The 22181-nt window shown below is 32.6% G+C and overlaps 1 protein-coding gene across 2 annotated transcripts in view; it reads right to left on the minus strand.

Annotated features, from left to right (window-relative positions):
* The window catches only part of LOC140436682 (uncharacterized), a 167746-nt gene that overhangs the window by 50227 nt on the left and 95338 nt on the right, over positions 1-22181 (minus strand). For both annotated transcript variants that reach the window (XM_072525718.1, XM_072525716.1), the window contains exon 2: positions 18950-19916. In XM_072525718.1, coding sequence (XP_072381819.1) covers positions 18950-19903 — 954 coding nt within the window. In that variant the 5' untranslated portion in view covers positions 19904-19916. The remainder of the gene's footprint in view (positions 1-18949; positions 19917-22181) is intronic.

Below are 22181 nucleotides of genomic sequence, written 5' to 3' on the forward strand. Positions count from 1 at the left end.
TCAAAGTGATTATCATCGATATAATCAGAAACAACCAGGCAGAGATAAGAATCATGGCAGGTTACGAAGTGGCCAGGTAATTTAATTACTTAGGCTCCGTTATTACTAACAGTGGAGGATGCGAAGACGAGATCCGTCGACGCATCACAATGGCCAGATCGGCAACAGCCAAACTCACAAAATTTTTTATGAACACTGACATCACAAAAAACACAAAATTACACGTTATTTGAGCATTGGTATTTCCTATCGCCACCTATGTTTCAGAAACTTGGACAAAAAAAAAACCGATTTAAAGCGTATAATGAACTTTGAAATGTGGGTCTACCGTAGAATGTGGCGCATACCATGCTGTTGCTGAATGACAGTTGAAGGTAACGTAGCGGATAAGAGATAAAGAGGAAGATCTCCAGTACGATTTTCGGACCAAATAAAGGAGATGACTGGTTAATCATTCTCCGAAGCAAAACAACAAAAGATAATTGGACAGAAATAGTCAAACAAATTACATGTCGTCACTACATCCTTATGAAGGAGAAAAGATTGAAGAGGAGAAGGAACCATAACTATAGAAGACGAAAAATATGGTTAAAACAGGAGGAAATCAAAAACAGAACCCGAACTAGAGGAATATGAAAAGGACCTGTATTATAGTAGTAATGTAATATTACTACTATAATACAAAGCCCGAACTAGAGGAATATAAAAAGGACCTGTATTATAGTAGTAATGTAATATTTGGTATGCTTCTTTATAATTTTGTTCTACTCATATCTAAAAAAAACTTAACAAAATAGTTTATTTAACTCACATTACAAGACAAGTGTTTTACTTTTTTTTTACTTATTACCTTTAAATGTAAATTAATATTGCCGTCTCCATTGTGGCCCAAGCATGGGCCACAACGAGAGACCTTATGGGCCACACTGAGACATGGTAACAAAAACACAAACACAGCGTTTTAAAAGCAATTTATTAAACATCTACAAAAAAAACATAGTTATATACATAGATACTTATCTAACAGAAAATACAACGGTGAAGATAACGTAGAAGTAAGATTTCCAAGAAAAATATTCTACTTTACTGTGATTAAATCTAAGTTGACAGAGAATTTGTGGAATGAACGAAGCCTGACTATGGTACCCAAAGGTGAAGGCTTTGGCAAAATCATTTTGATATCAGAAAATCTCACCATTGAAATATCTGAGATGATAGGAAAACAAAAATAGCCTGAATGTTTTAAACTTTTCCTTAAAAAACTTACTTCTACATCAACATTTGTGTCCTTTATTGAGATTACTTTGCCTATGTAATAAACATCTCTTAAGTCTTTAGTCTCAAACTTAACAAGGACAAAATCTTCAACATTTGGGTTTTCATCAAGGGGCTTAAATTTTGAAGGATCAACTTTTTTTGCTGGTCATTGTCAGTGTCTGAAAACTCCTCCTCACTATTGCTGGAGGCAGAAATTTAAAATTCCTCGCTGCTCTCACTTGAAACGTAGTGTTCTATGTCTGACTGCCTTTTTTGCACTTCGAGAATAGAGCTTTGACATGTCTCTTTGTCCCACGATTTTTATAAAAACTACGTTTTCGAGTCTCTCCTCTATTTTAGCCTTTTCAGGGGTGTCAGTGACGATAATGCTTGAAAGCTTGCAACGTGCCTTCCTCGCACCTTTTCTTTCGCCTGCCTTTGGAAAACCTTTCAAAATGTGGGGACTGACAAATTTGAAAGCTGATTGGCTGCTTATAGGGCTTGGAATAGATTGAGTGTTGATTTGCGTTTCATCAGCTTCCTCTTGAAAAGCGCCAGACAAATGTGTGCAGCTAACAACAGGACCTGTGGACGTTGATGGTTATCCTTCTTCTTCATGAACTTTTCTGAGTGGGTTGCTGTTAAGATCTCTGTCACTTACGTAGCTCATAAGGAAGTCATCTTTTGTGAAAATGTCACTATCATATGGAAAAATTCCACATTTTTTAAAACCAGATTTGATATTAGCCGGTGTAAGCGCCTTTTCATGAGCAACTCCAATCAACACACTGTGCATCCTGGTAAATGTTAAACCTACACATGTATAATAAATAAAACTAACTCGGATTATTATAACTTTACTCATAATAATTGGACAATCACATCAATTTTTCTTTCGTATATCTGTTTATATCCTAACTTTTTCCGCAAGAACCATTCCACAATATTCACCTTCAGACAACAACCTGGCATAAATGAGCATTTAATATGCACCTATGCAACTACATTCCTTGAACAGGCATTTAAGTACTATTTATATACTCTTTCAAACTATGCATATGTAAGATTGGTACAATTTATAGTATACCTGATACAACTTTAATAGTTACAATTTGCAATTTTTTAGCATTTAAGTAACCTTTTTGGAGACCTGAGGATGAACAACAAAGTTTAGTGTTCAATAAATAGATTGTGAGTAAGTCTAACATTTATTTCTCTAAACTTGTTGAAATGGACTCACATGTGCAACCGATTCATCATTAGAATATAATGATTTTCGCTGAACAGAAGAAAATCCAAAGAATACAATTAAATTTTAAAGCTTGTCATACGTTAGTAGTAGTGAGTAGTTTTTTTTGCATTTTTTTTGTGTACAAAACCGAGGCTTATATCTAGTAATATTGAGCCTAATTATAGCCCCTTCTCGAACTATTACTTCTTTTCAGATTTTACTGTATCTCTTACTTACTTTCTACGATAAAAATCGAAGATATTCTGTAAAGTTGTGTTAGTTGGTCATCCGGATTAATCAACTGCATCATCCATCTAACACCCATCAGATAACAAGACTTTTAAATTAAAAATATTACATTTATTGCTAAACATGATATAACTAGAAAGTATACAGATAATTCAAAGCTTCCAATTGAAAATAATAATTAACAATCTCTGGTTTAGAGAAATCTCGATGTTCATATCAATTCTATACAATTACTTGTTCTGGTGGGAACCCATGCATTATGTTTCCGTCTTAATTTGGCCTATGGATTATTTACTCTTGTTTATCAAATATAAAACAATGGAGTAGTTGTTGGTGAAGAAAGTTTTGGAATTTCACTTATGAACTTGACAAAAGGTCAGGAGTTACACACACTGTCCGGTTCTTTAAAAATATTGATGAATGGTTTCATTGCACTCTACGTTCAGGGTTTTATGCGTGTTTGTATATTCGGGAGATGATATTAAATGTCAAAATAAAATTTGTGAAAAACAATCGCAAAATAGGTATTCGATGGAGCTTTTCCAAGTCTAATTCAGCTTTTATACGTGTGATTAACTTTCAAAACCCCCTCATTTTAAAGGTAGTTGTTACAGCTTTACAAAAACTTTGCAAAATTACTTTATCTTAATTAAACATTAAAAATTTCAGTGAAAAGTTGCGAATTAATTTGTTTATAAGAGATTTAAACAAAATTAAGCTATAAACTTTGAAAATATGGCTAATGGAATTTATAGAACAACTCAAAACGAACGTTCTAAGCTTTTGTAAATGTTTCTATGTTAATTTTTGACTAAGATATGGAACTTTTAATAACGTGCTCTAAGGAGCACGGTCAGGTCTCAGCGAATTAAAATTAATAAATACGTAAAATCCATGTAGATTGAAAAATGTTTATTACTTTATCATTATAAATAAAAAAGTTCTAGTAGTTTGTAGTTAAAATTTTCGTTAAAAAGTGGTGAATTAATGTGTTTATAACAGTTTTAAACAAAATTGAGCCGTAAACGTTGGCAATTTGGTTACTGAAAGTTGTAGAACATTTCAAACCGAACATTTTAAGCTTTGGTTAATGTTTCTATGTTAGTTTTTTAGCGAGATATTGAAAATTGATTTACGTGCGCAGCATACGCGCGCTCGCATTCGCTGCGAGCTGTACGTGCGCCCCAAAGCGCGTTATTAAAAGTTCCATATATTGGTCAAAAATTAACATAGAAACATTTAACAAAGCTTAAAATGTTCGTTTAAAGTCGTTCTTTAACTTATATTAGACCAATCTTTAAAGTTTATAGATCAATTTTGTTTAAATCTCTTATAAACAAATTAATTCGTAACTTTTTATTGAAATTTTTAATGTTTAATTGTTATAATTGTTTTATTAATAAAGATAAAGTCATTTTGCAAAGTTTATTTTGAAAGCTGAGACAACTAACTTAAAAATGAGGGAGATTTGAAAGTTAATCGCACGTATTAAAACTTAATTATACTTCGAATTCACCCATCGAATGCCTATTTTGCAATTGTTTTTCACAAAATTTGTTATAACTCCGGTTTTAACAATGGGATCAAAGTTTACTAAACGCCATTTTGTACATTTTTTTAAAAGGAACAATTTTCAATCACATAAACAATTAAATTATTAATATCAAATTATCTGACGGGTTTTTAGCCAGGTACCATCAAAAAATCAAATTTTAGCATCAAAAAACAAAAAACAAAAATACAAGGTACCGAAGGGACATTAAAGTACATATTCAGCCCCCCTCCCTAGCTCCTTGATTAGAAGTAGATATCTAAACGTTTAAAATAAACATATTTTAAACTGAAATTGTACTTAATTCTGAATAAAAATAGTAAATAATATCAAACTTTCTGTTTTTGATATAATATTCACATTCTTGAGGCTTTTCCCATTAAGATGTTTTTATTTAAAGTGATCTGAATGTATAGATTGGTTAAAATTTTGTTACAACGTTGTATTATCTATTTTTCGTTATATTTCTATCAACCGCTTTTTTAAAAACTGTACATCCAAACCAGTAAATACATTGTGTCTAATATTCTTAAAACATCTTATTTTTCGACGCCCTTCTCTTCGTTTGTATTCTATTTCTTCCTTCCAATAATATACATTATAGATACATTCTTATGTATTACGCTTTTTTTGATATTGTAGAAAATATTAGCTCTATGTTGGTACGCATTCATCTAAAAAGATGAATACGTTTACATCTGACACTTATCTCCTTAAATAAATGTCTATTTTTTTTAACATCAAGATTTTTTACAATCTGTTATACAATAAAACCAATAAGTAAAATTGTTTGTCTTTACAATGTCAGAGAGATGTAAGGTCCAGTGACCAAAGCATCAGAAAACAAATATTGGCTTGTTTAGCGGTGGGATGCGCACATACACAGATACGTGAACACGAATACTAAAAGCGGCACAGATCACAATGGCTGGGTACTGTTGAAGGCGTAGCTACCACTACTGTAGGCACTGTCAGGAACGGTTTGGTAGGTCCAAGGGATCATTACTTCAATCTCTTCGCTTGTTGGTTGTGAAGAAGATTGTATGCCAGAGTGTTAGGATGCACGCGCTACCTGTTTTGATATTGTTCAGAAATTCTTTTGCACTCTTCAGAGACGGTTAGTAAATACCTACAGATCTCTATGTAAAGCGCCATTCTGGATATACCAAGGGGAATTAGAAATTGTTATAAATTAAATTCTTTGTATTTTCATAATATTAGATTTGCTAGCTGTGAGTTTTTTCTCAGCATCCAGTAAAGTTTTTTGTATAAAATTATGAGGAATTAAAAATAATGGCAGAAAATAGAAAAGATTAAAGAGATGGGTAAATGGAAATTAAAATAGTTAGCGCAAATCTGACATTCTGATAGGTTAAAAGGAATGGAAGAAAGAAAGAAAGAAAGAAAAGCAAGAAAAACGTTTTGTATAGATTCAAGAGTGGATTTTAAGACCTAAAAATACGGTGCCTACAATCAGTTAATATCTGAGCTCATTATTGAGGATCCAGCACAGTTCTTTTTAAATAATGAAGCCTTAATAATGAATTTCGAAAGACTTGCTTGTTATATTGGTCACATTTCATCAACGCAAGAACCAAATTCATTCTGGTCGGAGAGTTTGTCAAACATTAAACCTTTGTCGATTTACATTGTTTTTTCTTGAATTCAATATCATAAACGTTAATGAATTTCAGTCCTCATTACCATAATTTTTATTACATTCAATTTAATTTTTAACCATTAACCATTGTTGTAAAAATAATATTCTTACCGGAATGCATTTTACTTTCCCAGCTTTCACTGAAGACAATGCGTGCATGCAGACATTTCGTAATGAATTAAGGAAGAAAATGTTTATGATCTGCATAAGTTTCATAAATACCAAAAAATAATATCCACTGTCACGGTCTATGAATTTCCTAATTAACGAACGCAAAATTGGATTTACGTTTATCATAACACACTATTTAGTATTAGATTTACATTCACTTAATGATAGAGAAAATAACTAATATGTTACATTTTACTATTATTAATATGTAAAACGTGTGTCCGGAAATAAGCTTATGATTTGAATTTTTTCTGCCATTTTTATAATTTTTTGTAGATAAAGTTCTTACTATCTGAATTGGATAATAGACCAGAGAAATAAGCAAATTAAAAGCGTTTTTAGTGACCCTCTTTGATACAGATATCTAATAACTGCTTCTAATAAATTTGGTGATATGGTAATAAATATGTAATAAACAAAATATGTAAAAGATTACACGTAATTTTTATTCATAAACTTTATATAGACAATTTAAGATCGCTATTTAATTTTAAATACTAAAGGTGAAGACCGGTAAATTAAATGAAAAAGTGACACAATTTTACTGTAAAAGCATAGGAAATCCTTTAAAATGAGAGTTTGTAAAGTTATTTTTGTTAACTTGTTATTAAATTATTGCAAAAATAGCTTCAAAAGTTGATTTTTAAAAATGATTAATAGCTTTTCTAAAAATTCACAAAAAAACTTTAATTTCGCATGTTAATACGGACAATATCACATGTTTTCAGCTATAAAAATTTCATAAAGTTTCACTTAAGAGGGGCATTCACGTTCAGATTTGAAGTAACACTTAGTAGGACTACTAGTTGGATAGTCGGCTCGACTCACGCAAAACTAAAAATTAATTTTAGCCGTTTGTTAATAGATGGCGCGATAAACCTATGGTAACACTATTGCATAGGTCTAATTTGTCTTAGTATCTACTCGACATAATGACAAGCCATATCAAAATGGCGAACATGAACGGAAGTTATTCGGATATTTCTGTGAGTTTTGACGATTCTAGCAAGAAAAATACTGAAGTTGTGTCGACGTTTGATGACAGTGACCGTGCTCCTGACTATGTATAATCTAGAAGTGACTCAAGTGATTAAAATAGAGCAGTATGTAATTTTTTTGTTAAATGTGGCTTGTCACATTATTACCATTCAATATTAAAGTATGATTGTAGTGGTTTGAGACATGACTTGTTATATTATTGCATTTTGTTGTAGGATAATGAACAAGGTCCGTCAAGAAAAAGGAAAAAACCACTGTTATTCAAAATCACAAAGAAAAATTCGACGAAATTAAGGGGCAACCATATGTAAGCGACAAAACGAAAAAGAAATGTGCCTGGTCGAGGATTGGGACCGCCTTGCAGTTACACTAAGAAGTATACGAAAAAGCTTCAGGGCTACGAGAGCAATATTTATAACGAGTTTTGGAACCTTGGTTCATGGGAGTTACAAAATAGCTACATATATAGGTATAAATATTGTTAAGAAGAAAACGTTCTACCGAAATACAGTTTACTGCATTAATGTTAATAGTGAAACTACACGTGTCTGTAAAACAGAATTTTTAAATATCCATGGAGTTCAAGCTTCTAAGGGCAGAGTAATAACATTGTTCGCAAAAAGATAGAAGGAAATCTCGTGCCAGAAGGAGACAATAGAGGAAATCATATAAACCGTGTAAACAAAATTCTGATTCGGAAATACTAAGTATTAAAAACCACATACATTCGATTCCAAAGTATCAAAGTCACTACAGTCGACAAGAGAACATGAATAAAGTTTACCTGGACCATAACATGAGTATAGGCAGTCTCTATTCGGATCGGTATGACCCTTGGTGTAAAGAAGTGGGAATTAAAGAATAAACAACAAGACTTAACTTACACAAGTGTAAGGCCTAGATAATGGAACAATTACTGAAGAGCGAAACAGCCCGGTCCCAAATTGATAAGAAGACATTTGTTATATTATTTGACTTGCAGCACCGATTAGTTACCCATTCCCAAATTAACCACTGGTCCTGCATTTTATTGCAGAAAAATAAGGATGTATATTCTAGGAATCAATGATTTAACGGAAGACGCTGGTCATATGTTTGTCTGGACGAAAAACGAAAATTTCTGAGCTCAACGATAGGTGAAGTAGAACATCTTGTTTTCTTCACGGATAATTTTGTCCTGGGCAAAACAAAAACCGGCTTTTAGTGTCTTTTGACCCCTGACAAGGATTTTGCTCTTATAGAAAAACGACATACAAAATATGCTCCGCTGGTGTACTTTCCTGAGGAGTGATATAAAATTATAAAAGAATCTAATAAAAAGAAGCCCTTCAGCTTAACTGTTATGAGGCAGGAAGATTTCCTCAATGTACAACCACCCTTAGAGAACATTAAAAAGAGTACTCGCACTGATGACCAGCAATCTTCGGATTTTTCTAATGTTTTTTTCCTTTTTATTCAAGAGTGATAACAGAAAAACATTTTACGTTAAGCATTCTGTGAATGGTACATACAATCCCGTTACTGTTGTCAAGAAGGGACGTCCAAATGTGCTTTTGGTGTCTGATTTACAGTAATAGAAGTATATTGAGCCCATTTTTTAGATCGTTTATAATTTGAAAGTTGAAATTCAGCGTTTTTTAATCATATTTCAAATGCCTGAAATTTGTTGCCAAAACTCAAAATTGAAATTTCATGCTAGAGCTTTTAAAGATTATGTTCTAGTTATTGGGACTCCATAATGGCCGGTTAATAAAAAGATGAAATTGAATTGATCTCATAAGAATCATAAAATGGGCAAAAATCGCGCCTCATTTATTTATTTAACGCCTTTATAAAAACTCAGTTTAATTGCGGCAAAATACAAAAATTGCGTAAAAAAAGCTGCACTCTCTATCTAAAACGCATCTTGATTTTTGTCGATAGGACACTCGGATTAAAAGATATCAATTTTTTACCGTCGAGCTGATACAAATTTTATTGAAAATTGACTTCACGTGCGTAACTGACATTAAAAATTGCCGATTGCTTCAACCATTGTTTCTGAGAGGACGGTTCATTCTACACAAAAAATGCTGCTATCTTTGTTCAAAATTATCTTAGCTATATTTTTTATTTGAAATATTTTTTTCATAGGTACAGATTCTTGGTATATATATTTTTTCCGTTTTCTCCCTCTACGAGTGATGTTTTAGGAGAAAGTCCGAGGGTGAAAGTGGAAAAAATTTTTGCATCTTTTTTGGCGTCCTTAAATTGACATTCTCAGCAAAGTTTAGCTTGTTCGTATGATTTTTAGAGGTTCAGTGGCATTTTCGTCTCTGATGACTGGAATACTAATTTATATATTAAAATTTTTGTAACCTTTCAAATAATAAAAGAATAGATTTTACACTAAAATATGCCATGGTCTATGATATTTTCAATCAGCCGCAGTGTTTTTTTTTCCAAATTATTGTAAATATTTTAATAATTATTAACCTTTTACCGTAAATTAGCTGTTTTACGGAACGACCACGCCATTATTCGCATTCCCCATGAACAGTGGAGCGCATTGTCGATTAACAGTTTAAAAAAACTGTTACGCAAGTTCTCGAACACAATTGACAATTGTCTTGAATTACATCTAAGTAAAACACACTTTAACGCTAATTTGATGTACTTACTTAAGAAGGTGTTTATTATTTAGCTGGCTTATCCAATTTGGTACGAAAAAAACACGAAAATGTGCTCTATTCATGAGTATTCATGATTAAAATTTTCCGTTACGTAAGGCATGTTCAGCTGTTTGCTATGTTTAGAAGTGAACCGTACAAAGAAGTAAAGAGCATGTTACTTAATAGGGCGAGTGGAGTAACATAAAACTGTGATTGACAATGTACACGTGATATAATTAAACTAGGGCAAATCTAACTAGAGGTTGTTTTTTAGGATGCAACAAAAAAGTGATAATTAATCTATGATTTTTAAGGACGAATATATATTATGTAGCCAATGCTGTGTATCTTTGTCATGTGCAACAGTGTGAAGTCTCCAAATTTATATAGTCTGCTGAAAGTCTATTATTTTCAGAGAATCAAGCGTATGAATAACCTTCACACATAACAAATTAGTATTGTTTAAGGGTCAAATTAATTTTGGTCTAAGGGCGATATAAAAGTGAATGTAAAACACGTACGTGGTATTAAACTTACAAAATTAAACTGAATTTTTTAATATTGCACTATTGCACTAAAAGTAGCTTGATGGTAAAATCATTGACGAAAATCCAGGCATTATATTCTTTAACCATTTTTAATTCTTTACATTTGAAATCTTTCTATACCTCTTTCTTTCTTGTATAATTTAAAGTTATTCTTACTACTTTTATTACTATTTCCGGATATATTCCGGATTTTCCACAGTATATGGATATTATGTATCTATTAGTCTTATAAATAAACACAGCATAAACACCGGGTTGTTTATAACAGATGATAATTCTTTTTATTATTCCTCTTAATTTAGGACCAAGTCCTCTTCATTCTTATAACTAAGTCTTGGGTGCCCGACTTGACAGCGATGCCCAGCTCTCCATCGTTTTGGAGGTGGAGGTCTCCCAGATGGTCTCGCTATATAAGATTTTTCAGACCTTGCAATTTGGGCGAACCTTTCATCGTCCATTCTACTGATGTGGTCATGGGCAGAGCAGAGTATGGGACACTTGGTTGAATCTGCATTACCGACGGAGCATGAACCATAGTCAAGACATGAACCATTTTGTCAACTGCCAATTCTTCTTCTTTACGGTCTATCAATTCTTCTTCGTCTGTCAACTTTAAATTCTTCTTCTTTTCCGTAGCTAATGTCAGAACGAAGCTACACCGACGCGGGGGATATGACACAATGATTACAGACATATTTTTTTTGTTTAACGATTTGAGACTATCACACGTGTGGAAACCGTAACGAGCTGCATACAGTATTTTATCTACGACGAACAAGTACTTTATTTTTAAAGTTGTTATTGTACTTCCGGTATCCGGTAAGAATATATGTTGGCCATAGACGGTTCTTTGATAGCCATCAGGCAACAATTTTCCTTGATCATGTTTATAAAAAAAACATACGGAGTGCACTTTATCAGATTTCATTGACATATTTCTTTTCGACGTATATAAACTAATTCGTTTTTCGGCCGCTAAGAGTATAACCAGGAATGAATCTCAGCGTTCTCATTTCAGTTATCCTTAGGAGCTTCTTGGTTGCAGCTATTTCCGTTCAGGTCTTGATCGTATAGGTCATTATTGGTCTTACTCAGGTCTCACTTTACTTCTAATGGTCATGTGCTTGTTTCTCCAGATGATGCCACGTAGTTATCCAGATATCATTGCTGCTTTCTTAGTATGCGCTTTAGCTTCCTCCTTGAGCTTTCTGCTTCTGAAAATGTTGACTCATAGACACTTGAAGTTCATAACTTGCTCGACACTTTAATTGTTTGCCGCTAGTTTACATCTCTTGTTCCGTGACGTAGATGTCTAAAAAAGATTTACCCCACCGTTGCCTGTCAGAATTCAATGGATACCTTCTTAGGCTCTTACTGGAATCTGGTAATATGGCAATTAAAAAAAAATCTCTTAGGTTGTCTGTTAATCGTGAGTGATTGTGTCTTATCAATAGATATAACCATATTAGATTTTTTTGCAATGTTTTGGAACCTGTATAGTAGTCGTTGTAGGTTATCTTCATTCTCCGATGTAATTATTACGTCATCAGCATAGCAGTATATTTTAATTTCTTTATTTCCTATTCTGTACCCTCTTCCTGCTGTTTTAACCTTTTTTATGATCTCATTCATCACCAAATTAAAGAGAATTGGACTGAGACTGCCTCCCTGTCTTATCATTGTCTGTAAAGGTATTTTCTAAGTTAACCGTTTTTCTACCTCTTACAAACGTACTGTTGTTAGTGTTTATTTTTGTGATTGCTCGAATCCCGAGGTCTTTATTTCTATATTTTAACATATAGTTTAAAGGCATCTGAAAGTCTTACCCTGTTAGACGCCTTCTGGCGGAAAATTAATATCGGATTAACCGTTGATCTGTTTCGTCGGAAGCCCTGTTGTTCTTCACATATTCCAATTTTTCCACGTCGAGCCAATTACTAATCTTTAACAAATAATCTGAATTACAAATTTTTTTATATGTATATTTTTAAGTTATAATGCCTCTACGCTCTTGTTAAGTTAGGTTATTATGAATTTTAAGATAAAATATGTAACATACTATTTTACATATAACGTATATTTTGAGTGGCTTTTAAGTGAGAAACTATAGGATGGAGAAAGCCTGCCGCAGACACGATTATAAAATCAGGAGTAAATGGAAAGGATATAATAATAATAGCTAACGTTTATTCAGGACAAGGCTACGAGTTAAACACCAATATACGAATCCAGTACTGATATAAAGAGGGGTTCTATCGTCAGGAGTGTATTTCTTCAGGGATTTACACTTAATGATATTAAGAAAGATATTAAAGTTATTGGTTGTAACGGTTCAAAAAAATATATTTCTTCCAAAACTTCTTCGACCATTTGGTGATATTTTTACCATTCGTCTCGTGCTGTTCTTACCGTTCGATCTTCCTCTATTCTGCTAATGTGCTCGGTCCATTCCTGTTTCCGTTTTGTTACCCATCTATCTATATTCTACATTACATACCCTTCTTATGTTCTCGCTTCTTTCCCTGTCTAGTAGATTTCGGATATATTCTTCGGAGTATTTACATCTCTGTCGTTTCGCGCATTCACCGTTTATGTCATTATAGCTCTAATTGCTGTGTTATAGAACCTTGCTTTTGTGTCTTGTCTTAGGTGCTTCTTCTTGTAGACTGTATCATTAAGAGATCCCGCTGCTTTATTTGCTCTGGAGAATTCTGCATAGCATATTATTGGGATCGCTCTGTTCCCTATTCTGTAACCATAACCTTGACCTACTGCTTCCTTTATTTTATCTATTATTATATTAAATAGTAGTGGGCTTAATTAATTATCTTGCACGATTTCACTTTGTACTGGTATAAGCCGTGTTAGTTTTTCATTTATCTTTGCATGCATTCAATTATAGGAGTAGATGTTTTCGATGGTTTATATATTATTGATTGGTATACCTCTTTATAACAGACGTGAGCCATCTCCGACTTGGATGCGATCGAAAGCCTTTGTTATGTATTCAAAGCACAAATATGTCGGTTTATTATGTTCCATTACCTTTTCTGTAATTTGCCTTAAAAGAAACATGGTGTCTACCACATCTTCCGGATTTAAATCCCTGTTGTTCATCTGATAGTGTTTATTGACTCTTTGTTAAAAAATTTGTAATAAGCTTAACTGCGATGTTCAGTAAATTGATACCATTATAGTTGTTGAAGTCTTCTTTGTCTTCTTTTTTGAAAATAAGTATCATGATGAGATTTCTTCATGCGTTTGGTATGTTGCACTGCAATATTATTTTTTGGACAAATGTGTTCATTAGCTCCTCCATATTTCAGGAACTTATTAGTTGTTCCGTCTTGCCATGGTGACTTTCTCTTTTATGTGAATTTATGGCTATTTCAAGCCATCCGTCGATTGATTCCTATTTCATGTCTTAATTCAGGTACGATTTTTGATTTTCTTTCCTTTAAAAAGCACCTTTAAGTATCTTTTCCATTCGTTTACTGGTATATTATTATTTTTCAATAATTTTGCCATTTTTTCCGTTGATTTCTTATAAATCTCCATATTTATGCAATTCTGCTTAAATTGAAATGGCCAGGGCAAACTTTTTGAAACTGCTAAGCTTCTTGTGCCATAGATCACTCTATCTGCAATTAAGATACACTCTTGTAAAGTGCTACATATACTCCACACTGTTATATGGAGTTGAAGCGTCTACGATAAAATTTGTCAGTTTGAACAGACCTAGAGCATTTAAAACCTGGGTCTATAGACGAATGTTACGAATACATTGGACTTCCCACACCACCATATTGGAAGTTCTTACCGAATAAGTAGATACGTGAGCTCATTTAAAATCATAAAAAGCGCAAAACTGCATATCTCAGACCTATAATGAGAAACAAAAACAAACGTGGACCAGAACGAAGGCAGTGCTCCTAGCATAAAAATATACGAGATTGGACAGGCTCGTGTTGGAACGATTTGCTGAGAAAGGCCCAAAACAGAAAAGAATTTGCCAAAATTGTTCTCGATCTTGTAGAAGAAAGCATTCGACCCACTTGGATAGAAGAAGTGGAATATATACTTTGAGCCGTGCTGCCTTTATGGATGATGTAGGGGTACATATGACTAAAAAACTAAGACATTTTCAACGTTAGTGTATATGTTGCTTACAGACGTATTTTTAAAATTGTAGAACAAAAATGATTGGAAACTGGTTCCATAAAAAAGGCCCCAGCAGTATGTCAAATTGTTAGTTATCATTATTTTGGTTGGGTCATGCCCTCCTCCGAGAATTTAATAAAATGTAAATTTAGATATTTGCAGTTCAAACGTTTAGTTTAGTTTCCTCTAAATTTAAGATACATACAAAATAACAGCATTCGTGAATACGTTGTCAAGTTCAATGACGTTTATGAGAAAATAATACATAACGTAATGAGAACATAGAACATAAAAATAATCGAAAATTAAGAAAGAGGGAAAGAACAATGCCTGGCAGGAGAAGCCTTGGGAAAGATAGTATCAAACTTATCGAAAGAACTGCACTTGGATCAGATGAAATGTGTAGAAATCTGTATTGACAATTGAAGCGCAATGAGCTCTGAAGCAGTGGTGCAGTCACAAATAAAAAAAGGTCGCAAGACATGCAGTTAGATCGCCTTGCCTAAATCATATTTAAAAAAACTCCCTTTCAACTTGTATTAATGTATGGTCCATCACAAACACAGCGGGAACAATGAAGTCAGTAATATCATTTTTTTAACATGTCATCCAAGAGAAATTAAGTTTTAAAACTGAAACTCAAAAATCGTAATGCAGTTCAGATCTGGGGGATCCCAAGACTGCTACACTTGCATCAACTTTGCTTAATTCTTTATGCACATCTGAGTTTCTAGTGTTAATGATGTCACTAATTGACATACTAAAATTAACATTGCCACTAAGCCTGTTTCTACAAACAAAATGCTCTCTTGATGGTAACTTGGCGACTAAGGCTGTTTTCAATGCCATATCGACTTGAAAAGATAAAAGATCTAACTGCAAAGAAAGTTTTAATAAGACTGCATTCTTTGTCGTTATTATGCTATTAATTTCATTTTTTTGTTGAGTTAGTCGAATAATAAATTTATTTATCCGCAGAAAAGTCGCTTTCCCGTGCCGCAGCAAAAATCGCTCTCCCGTCCCGCAGCAAAAATCGCTATTCCGTCCCGCTACCCGTCCCTTTCCGCGGGACAAAATTCTAGACAAAGGGCTGGACGGGACATCCCACGTTCATCACTAAACGACCAATATTATTCGCCTTTTTTATGCTATTTTAATTTAATTTCTTTCTTTGCAGTTATTGGACTTTATAGGGCTTTATGTTAAAATTTGCTGATTTTTCATTGCTAGACAAATAAAAATACTTTAATAACGATGAATGAAGTTTTGAATGTCTTTATGGCACTTAAAAGTGTGTGAAAAGTGCCTTAAAACTCATCATTTTAACCTTAATTTAAAAAAAATGTCCACAGACCACCAAAAAAAGTTCATGCCTTCCCCCCGAAAATCGGTCATGGAATCGCCTTTGGAAAGGATGTGTGGAAATAGTGGAAATATTGACGAATCAAGAGCATATACGAAGATATAGCTATGCTCGGTACTACAGTCCATATTTTTGTACGAAGTACAAGTATGGAAAAAATCCAAAAGTATGTACATATCTACGCATAAATATCTAAGTATTTACGCATACGTAAAAAAGATAAACACAGTGTGAAACGACAAAATTGTTTCAATATATATAATTAAGTAGTATTAAAAAAAATAAAACTGGTGGTGTCATTTATAGTAATTTTAAGATATATCTTATTAAAGTACAAATTAAGCAAAATCCTATTTACAAAAATTATCTCTGCGTTATTAATTGCCTACATTTATACCAATTTAGATAAAGCGACTATGGTAAAGATATCCAACCTCCCATACACACAGATAAAAATAACTGCCTTATTTGTAAAAAACTTAATAATATTTTGAATATTTAGTATTACACACAACTACGATAATATACATATTAAATCAATTGTAAACTATTGTGTTAATTTCTGTAGGTGGGAAGAGTTCGAGGTTAAGAAATTTTCGTAATATAAATTGCTCAATTTCGATTCCTTATACAGTTTTTTATACATACAGAATGTTCATTAGCAATCATGTTTTAATATCCATAATACTAGTGCTCTAATTTGAATATTACACGTGTGGTAATAGGGGCATAGTGGCTTTTAATTAATGTACAACCTTCATCGCGTTTTTGTAATTGTTGAATGCGGTTTTAAAACGTTTAATTACTACATATAAACTTAAAAAGAGATATGAAAAATGATTGTTAAAGAGATAAATAAAATGATGTATTAATCGCAAGATCAAAAATAAAACTAGAAAAAATGTTTTGAAAAATAGAACAGAAGCAAAATACTTTAAACTCTACATACATGAAGATAAGAATAAATACCTCGAATGGCAACAGGACCACCACAGCAAAAAATAAAAAAAATGAAAACGAGGAATACAGCTTGGAAACAGTTAAAAATTAGAATACCTGGAAGTAACAGTAACAAATACTGATAATGATGATGATATGGAAATAGATAAAAAAAGTTCAAAAGACAGTAAATCCATGGAATCCATGGAAACACTAATGATGGCATCTAAGTTAATATTATATATATATATATATATATATATATATATATATATATATATATATATATATATATATATAAATAGATATAAGAATATACAGGACAGTAATCTTCTCCTCTTTTTCTTTTTTATACAGGCCAATTGACTGTTTTTCTTCGGCGTGACCTCCTTTTCTAGTGAAATATTATCATTCCATCTTTTTTTGGACGACCTGTGCTTCTTCCAATTGGCGACTGATCCTGGACTATTCTAACTACTCTCTTCTCTGCAATTTGATTAATATGTCTGTTCCATTCACTTTTTCTTCCTTATACTCATCCATTAATGTTGTTTATTCTGCATAGGTCTCTAATCTCATTACTCCTTGTTTTGTCTAGTAGTGTTTTTTCGGTTGTTCTTCTTAGGATTCTCATTTTATTTATCTCCAAATATCTTCGTGTCGTGCTTGTGTCTGATGTTGTTTCTGCGGTGTATGTCATGGTATTGTTGCTGGACAAGTTTATTCCCAGATATTTAAATTTTATTACTTGTTCTATCATCTGCTTTTCAATCTCAAGTTTTCACCTTACTGGTTCCTTTGATGTTACTAAAGTTTTCGATTTATGTGGCGAAATTTTGATGTTCAATTCCTTGACTTTGATATTAAACTATTATAGCATTTGTTTGTAAATAATCTTCATCCTCTGCTATCAAAATTGCGTCGTCGGCGTAGCATGTTTTCCTTGTTTCTCTGTTTTCGATTAGGTATCCTTTTATTTTGTTTTTACTTAAATTCTCTAACTAAATCTCTTTGTCGAATTCAGGTTGTAATGTCTATCGATTCAGTTGTTTGAGCTTTTACTTTCATTGTGTTTCTTGCGTATATATGTTCTTTATTATTTTTATGATATCCACTGTTATTTATCTGTTGTAAAGCAGGTATATTACATCCGATAATCCTACTCTATCAAAGGCCTTTTCTAAGTCTAAAAACATAAGTAGGCTGGTTTATTGTATTCTATAGATTTCTCTGCTATTTGACTAACTACGAAGACAGTATCGTTACGTGATCTTCCGCTACGGAAGCCTTGTTATTCATCTATTATACTAAAAATTTTCGTTAGCTTATTTGTTATTACTTTTGTTAATAATTTCAAAGTGGAGCAAAGCAATACAGTTGTTCTTTCAAACAACTTAGAAGATTTATAATCAATTGCACCAATACCTAATACAAATTAACAAATAACCATCTAGAGATTGAACGGATTGACAATTTTAATCAGTTAAAGAAACCACACATTTTAACAGCAATACCAAGAGACATCACTCAATAGAAATAAAGTAGTGTGTAGCAAAAACGACATTTTTTAGGGTGGGTATCACCTTCAAAAGCCGATTAAATGCCGTATGCTGAAGTATTTATGTCTGTTCTGTCCTTGTTTAGGAAACGAGGCTTGGACCTCTTCTCAATCACCAGTGAAAAATCTGGAGGCATTTGAAATATAGTGTTAGAAAAGTTTGCAGATAATTGTTTAGGTTGCGCAAATTACTGGTATGAAAATCCTTAGAATAATGGAGAGAGTGTGAGATTGTGAACAGAATTAAAACACGTAAGCTGGAATTTCTAGGTTATGTTAGGACCGACGGACAGCGATACGAACTACTTTAGTTGGTTTTACAAGGAAAAGTCTACAGTAAGAGGGATCAGTAAGATAACGAATATCATGACTTTAAAATCTAAACCCTTAGTCCAATATGAAAACCACCGAATTGCGTTTTAAATCCTACTAAGAATCGATCTACGCAAAAAAGTATAGTCCAACAAAAATGTTATATTTAAACATGGCAGTCTGAAAGGTGCATGAGGTACTATAAAAAAATTCAAGTTCTAAAAAAATAATCTAAACTATCTAAAGTTAAATATTTCTTATAAACTAGACTTCGAAATATAAAAAAAATCATACTTACAATTATTGGCAAATGATAAAAGAGGTAACAGACAATCAAAACTGGATGGATAGTCTCCAAACCAGTCCGATTTTGTTCAAGCTCCTGTCGTTCCCGAAGACTTCTATCCAAACATGGTCTTTTGGAGTTAGTAGAGCTCACTGTAGTGGACAAATCGGAATTCCAGTTAATATCCCTATTTCCGCAATATTCGTTCTGGTAGAAATTATTGCCGTCAGCATTTTGCCCCCTTTGTATGGTATAAGTATCGTAGTAATTCTTGTTATCATCGTTAAGGGTGTTTCCTAAGCTTAAATCACTTAAATCTGAATTGGACTTTTTGATATATTCAAAGTTAATATCCTTGCATTTATAGAAATTGTAGCAGATTATAACAAAGCTGGTAAATGATATCACAGATAGGAAGATATGTAATACTAAAATAAAGATATTGAATTTAATGTCTAAATTAAAGGGCATAAACTTGCATTCAAACAAAGAGTGTGGCAGAGTTTTAAACAGAGTTTCTCTGTCGGTTTGAGCTAATATGGCTGCTACCCCTACACATGCACAGAGCGTGGTCAGACAAAAGAGATGGTAAACTATATGAGTGGGGGTAAGGAATAACCTAACGCTCTGATTCTTTCTGTATAGTTTTACAGAAAATAGACCTACTATAGCTATCGTAGTTAACGAACTAGCTTGGAAGGTGTGAATGGAATTAAAGACCCAGACAATCACACTACAGTATTCTAAAACAAAGAGGCTGGGATCTGCTAAATTATTGATTAGAATATAGCAGAGTATACTAAGATTTCTAATAATCGAGAGAACTAAAATGCAGACGATGGGGATGTCATACGGTCCCCACTTTTTACGATTCTTATGGAAAATTACGACGGTCCAGATGAGCAAGATGGTTATGGTGGGAAGAGCGATGGTTGTGATCAGTTGTTCAGTGCTGTATTGGATCATTTTAAGGATGAGTCTGAAACAAAAAAAAAATTATATTAAAAGACAATTCTACAGTTCACATCAAGAAAAATGTTTGAAAGAACTTCATTTCGAATTGTTCTATCCTTAATAACACCCTTTCCATTTTTTTACAGCGTCTTCTGTATAAATTTTTTATCGATTCGCATCACTGTTTAACCAGTATGTTAATCACTAGAGTTAAAATTAAAAAGCCTTTTTTTAACTATGATAACTTGTTGATTTCAAACTTTCATGCTCCTCTATCCCATCAACTAGGCCCTTTATGATACACACATTTCGTAAATTACATCTATAGAGTCCAACATATCATGTGTCTGCAAAGTTTATCTCAAATTTTTGCCGTATGTGCGTAGTTGACAAAGATGTCTGCTCCAAAGAAGTGAGCACCTTTAGACTTAGGTATGTCCACTCCGTAGGGGAAACACTTTAGGAGCTTTCCATTTTGTCTTTGATCTACCACTCTGTTAAGATCTATGTACAGCGAAACATGTCATGACAAGTGCCTCGCCTCTAGATACATAATAGACTCGTTTTATGTTGATCTCTTTCTTACTCTGCCTTTCTATATATATATATATAGGATAGATATATATATATATAGGATAGATATATATATATATATATATATATATATATATATATATATATATATATATATATATATATATATAGGAAAGATAACGATACTGGCAGACAGAGAGGCTTCTCTAGGCTAGATTCGAATATGTGTCTAGAATTCTCTTCAGTCTTATTTTAATTTCTCTTTTTTCGTTGCTGTAACAATGTTTTACGACAATATTTCTTCTTTAAATTAGCAGATATGGGATATGGATATATATTAGAAACATATTCATTGAACATAGTTTAAATGTATGGCGTCAACGACCCAATCTTGTCAAAACTGTGTAAAAATTATGTATTCCATCCAACATATTCAAAATTATTAAAACTCGTATAATTTCTTTATAGTACCGCTACGCCATGAAGTTTTGAATAAATTATACAGAAGGATGTGCAATATTCTTAACGGTTTTGTGTAAAACTTTCGTTTGTTATGTTAGACAACAAAGAACATATTTATACGCAGTTTCACATTTGATAATTACCTAAATTAAGTACTCATATAAAAACTGCAAGTCAAGGTCTCGTATTAAAAATTTTATGAATGCCTTCATCAATTATACACACTTACTGATGATCAAATTATCGACGCAGCGCAAGTTACAAAAGAGGATGTTTCTATTCGGCTTTAATTTTATGGTAAAATGATACCTCATAAAAATGATTTTTGATCTTGAAAAATAAATTAATTATATTCGACATCACTTAAGCAAGGAGATGGACTCAGATAATACATAAACTTAGATAATGAACTCATAATAAAGAGGTTAAACAAGGAGATATCTTACCCACAACACTATTTAGAAAATGTGCTATGAAATATAAACAAAGAAAACCTAAAAACAACACATGGGCAAATAATCGCATACGCAGACGATATTGTTATTAGTTATTATTGTAATATTGCAAAGAACAAAAATATAATAGAGAAATGCTAAAGGAAATAAAAGAGAAAAGAGGGACAAGGAGTTTCAGATTAAATCAAGAAAAGTCAAAAATATTACTATTAAGTGAAAAACCAATAAGAGAAAAAATCAAAATGGAGGGTTCAGAATTTGACGAAGTAGACAACTTCAAATACCTAGAAGTGATAATAAGGCTAATTTTAAAAATAAAAGATTACTTAAAAGCAATATACTGACTAAGTAAACTAAGATGAACATTTATATAACACAATAATTAGACCAATGTTAATATAAACAACAGAATCAATGACAATGATTAAAAAAGATGAAGTATACTTGGGAACCAAAATAAATATAGAAGCGGGACAAATGCAGATAATAAGAAAGTACAGAAAGGAGATGTTGTCGACCACAATAAACAATGTTGAACTAGAAGGCTAGGTGACACCTGGCGAGCAGGAGATAAAGCAGTAACATACATGATGATACAATGGTGTGCAGAAGAAAGAAAGGAAAGGAAAAGACCAAGATTAAGTAATTGCAAGAAGTTGAAGAAAACTTACAAAACGCAGAAGTAAGAGAATGGCTGGGAAAACTAGAGATAGGTAAAAACGAAGAGAGATCCTTAAATAAAAAAGATATGCATACATTTTGGAAAGACACAATACATAACAAATCTGGTACCAAGCAAAAATCTAAAAGCCGACTGCAACAAAATAGAATTAGTTCAT

The sequence above is a fragment of the Diabrotica undecimpunctata genome, chromosome 3 (assembly GCF_040954645.1).
Source record: "Diabrotica undecimpunctata isolate CICGRU chromosome 3, icDiaUnde3, whole genome shotgun sequence".
NCBI classification, from domain to species: domain Eukaryota; kingdom Metazoa; phylum Arthropoda; class Insecta; order Coleoptera; family Chrysomelidae; genus Diabrotica; species Diabrotica undecimpunctata.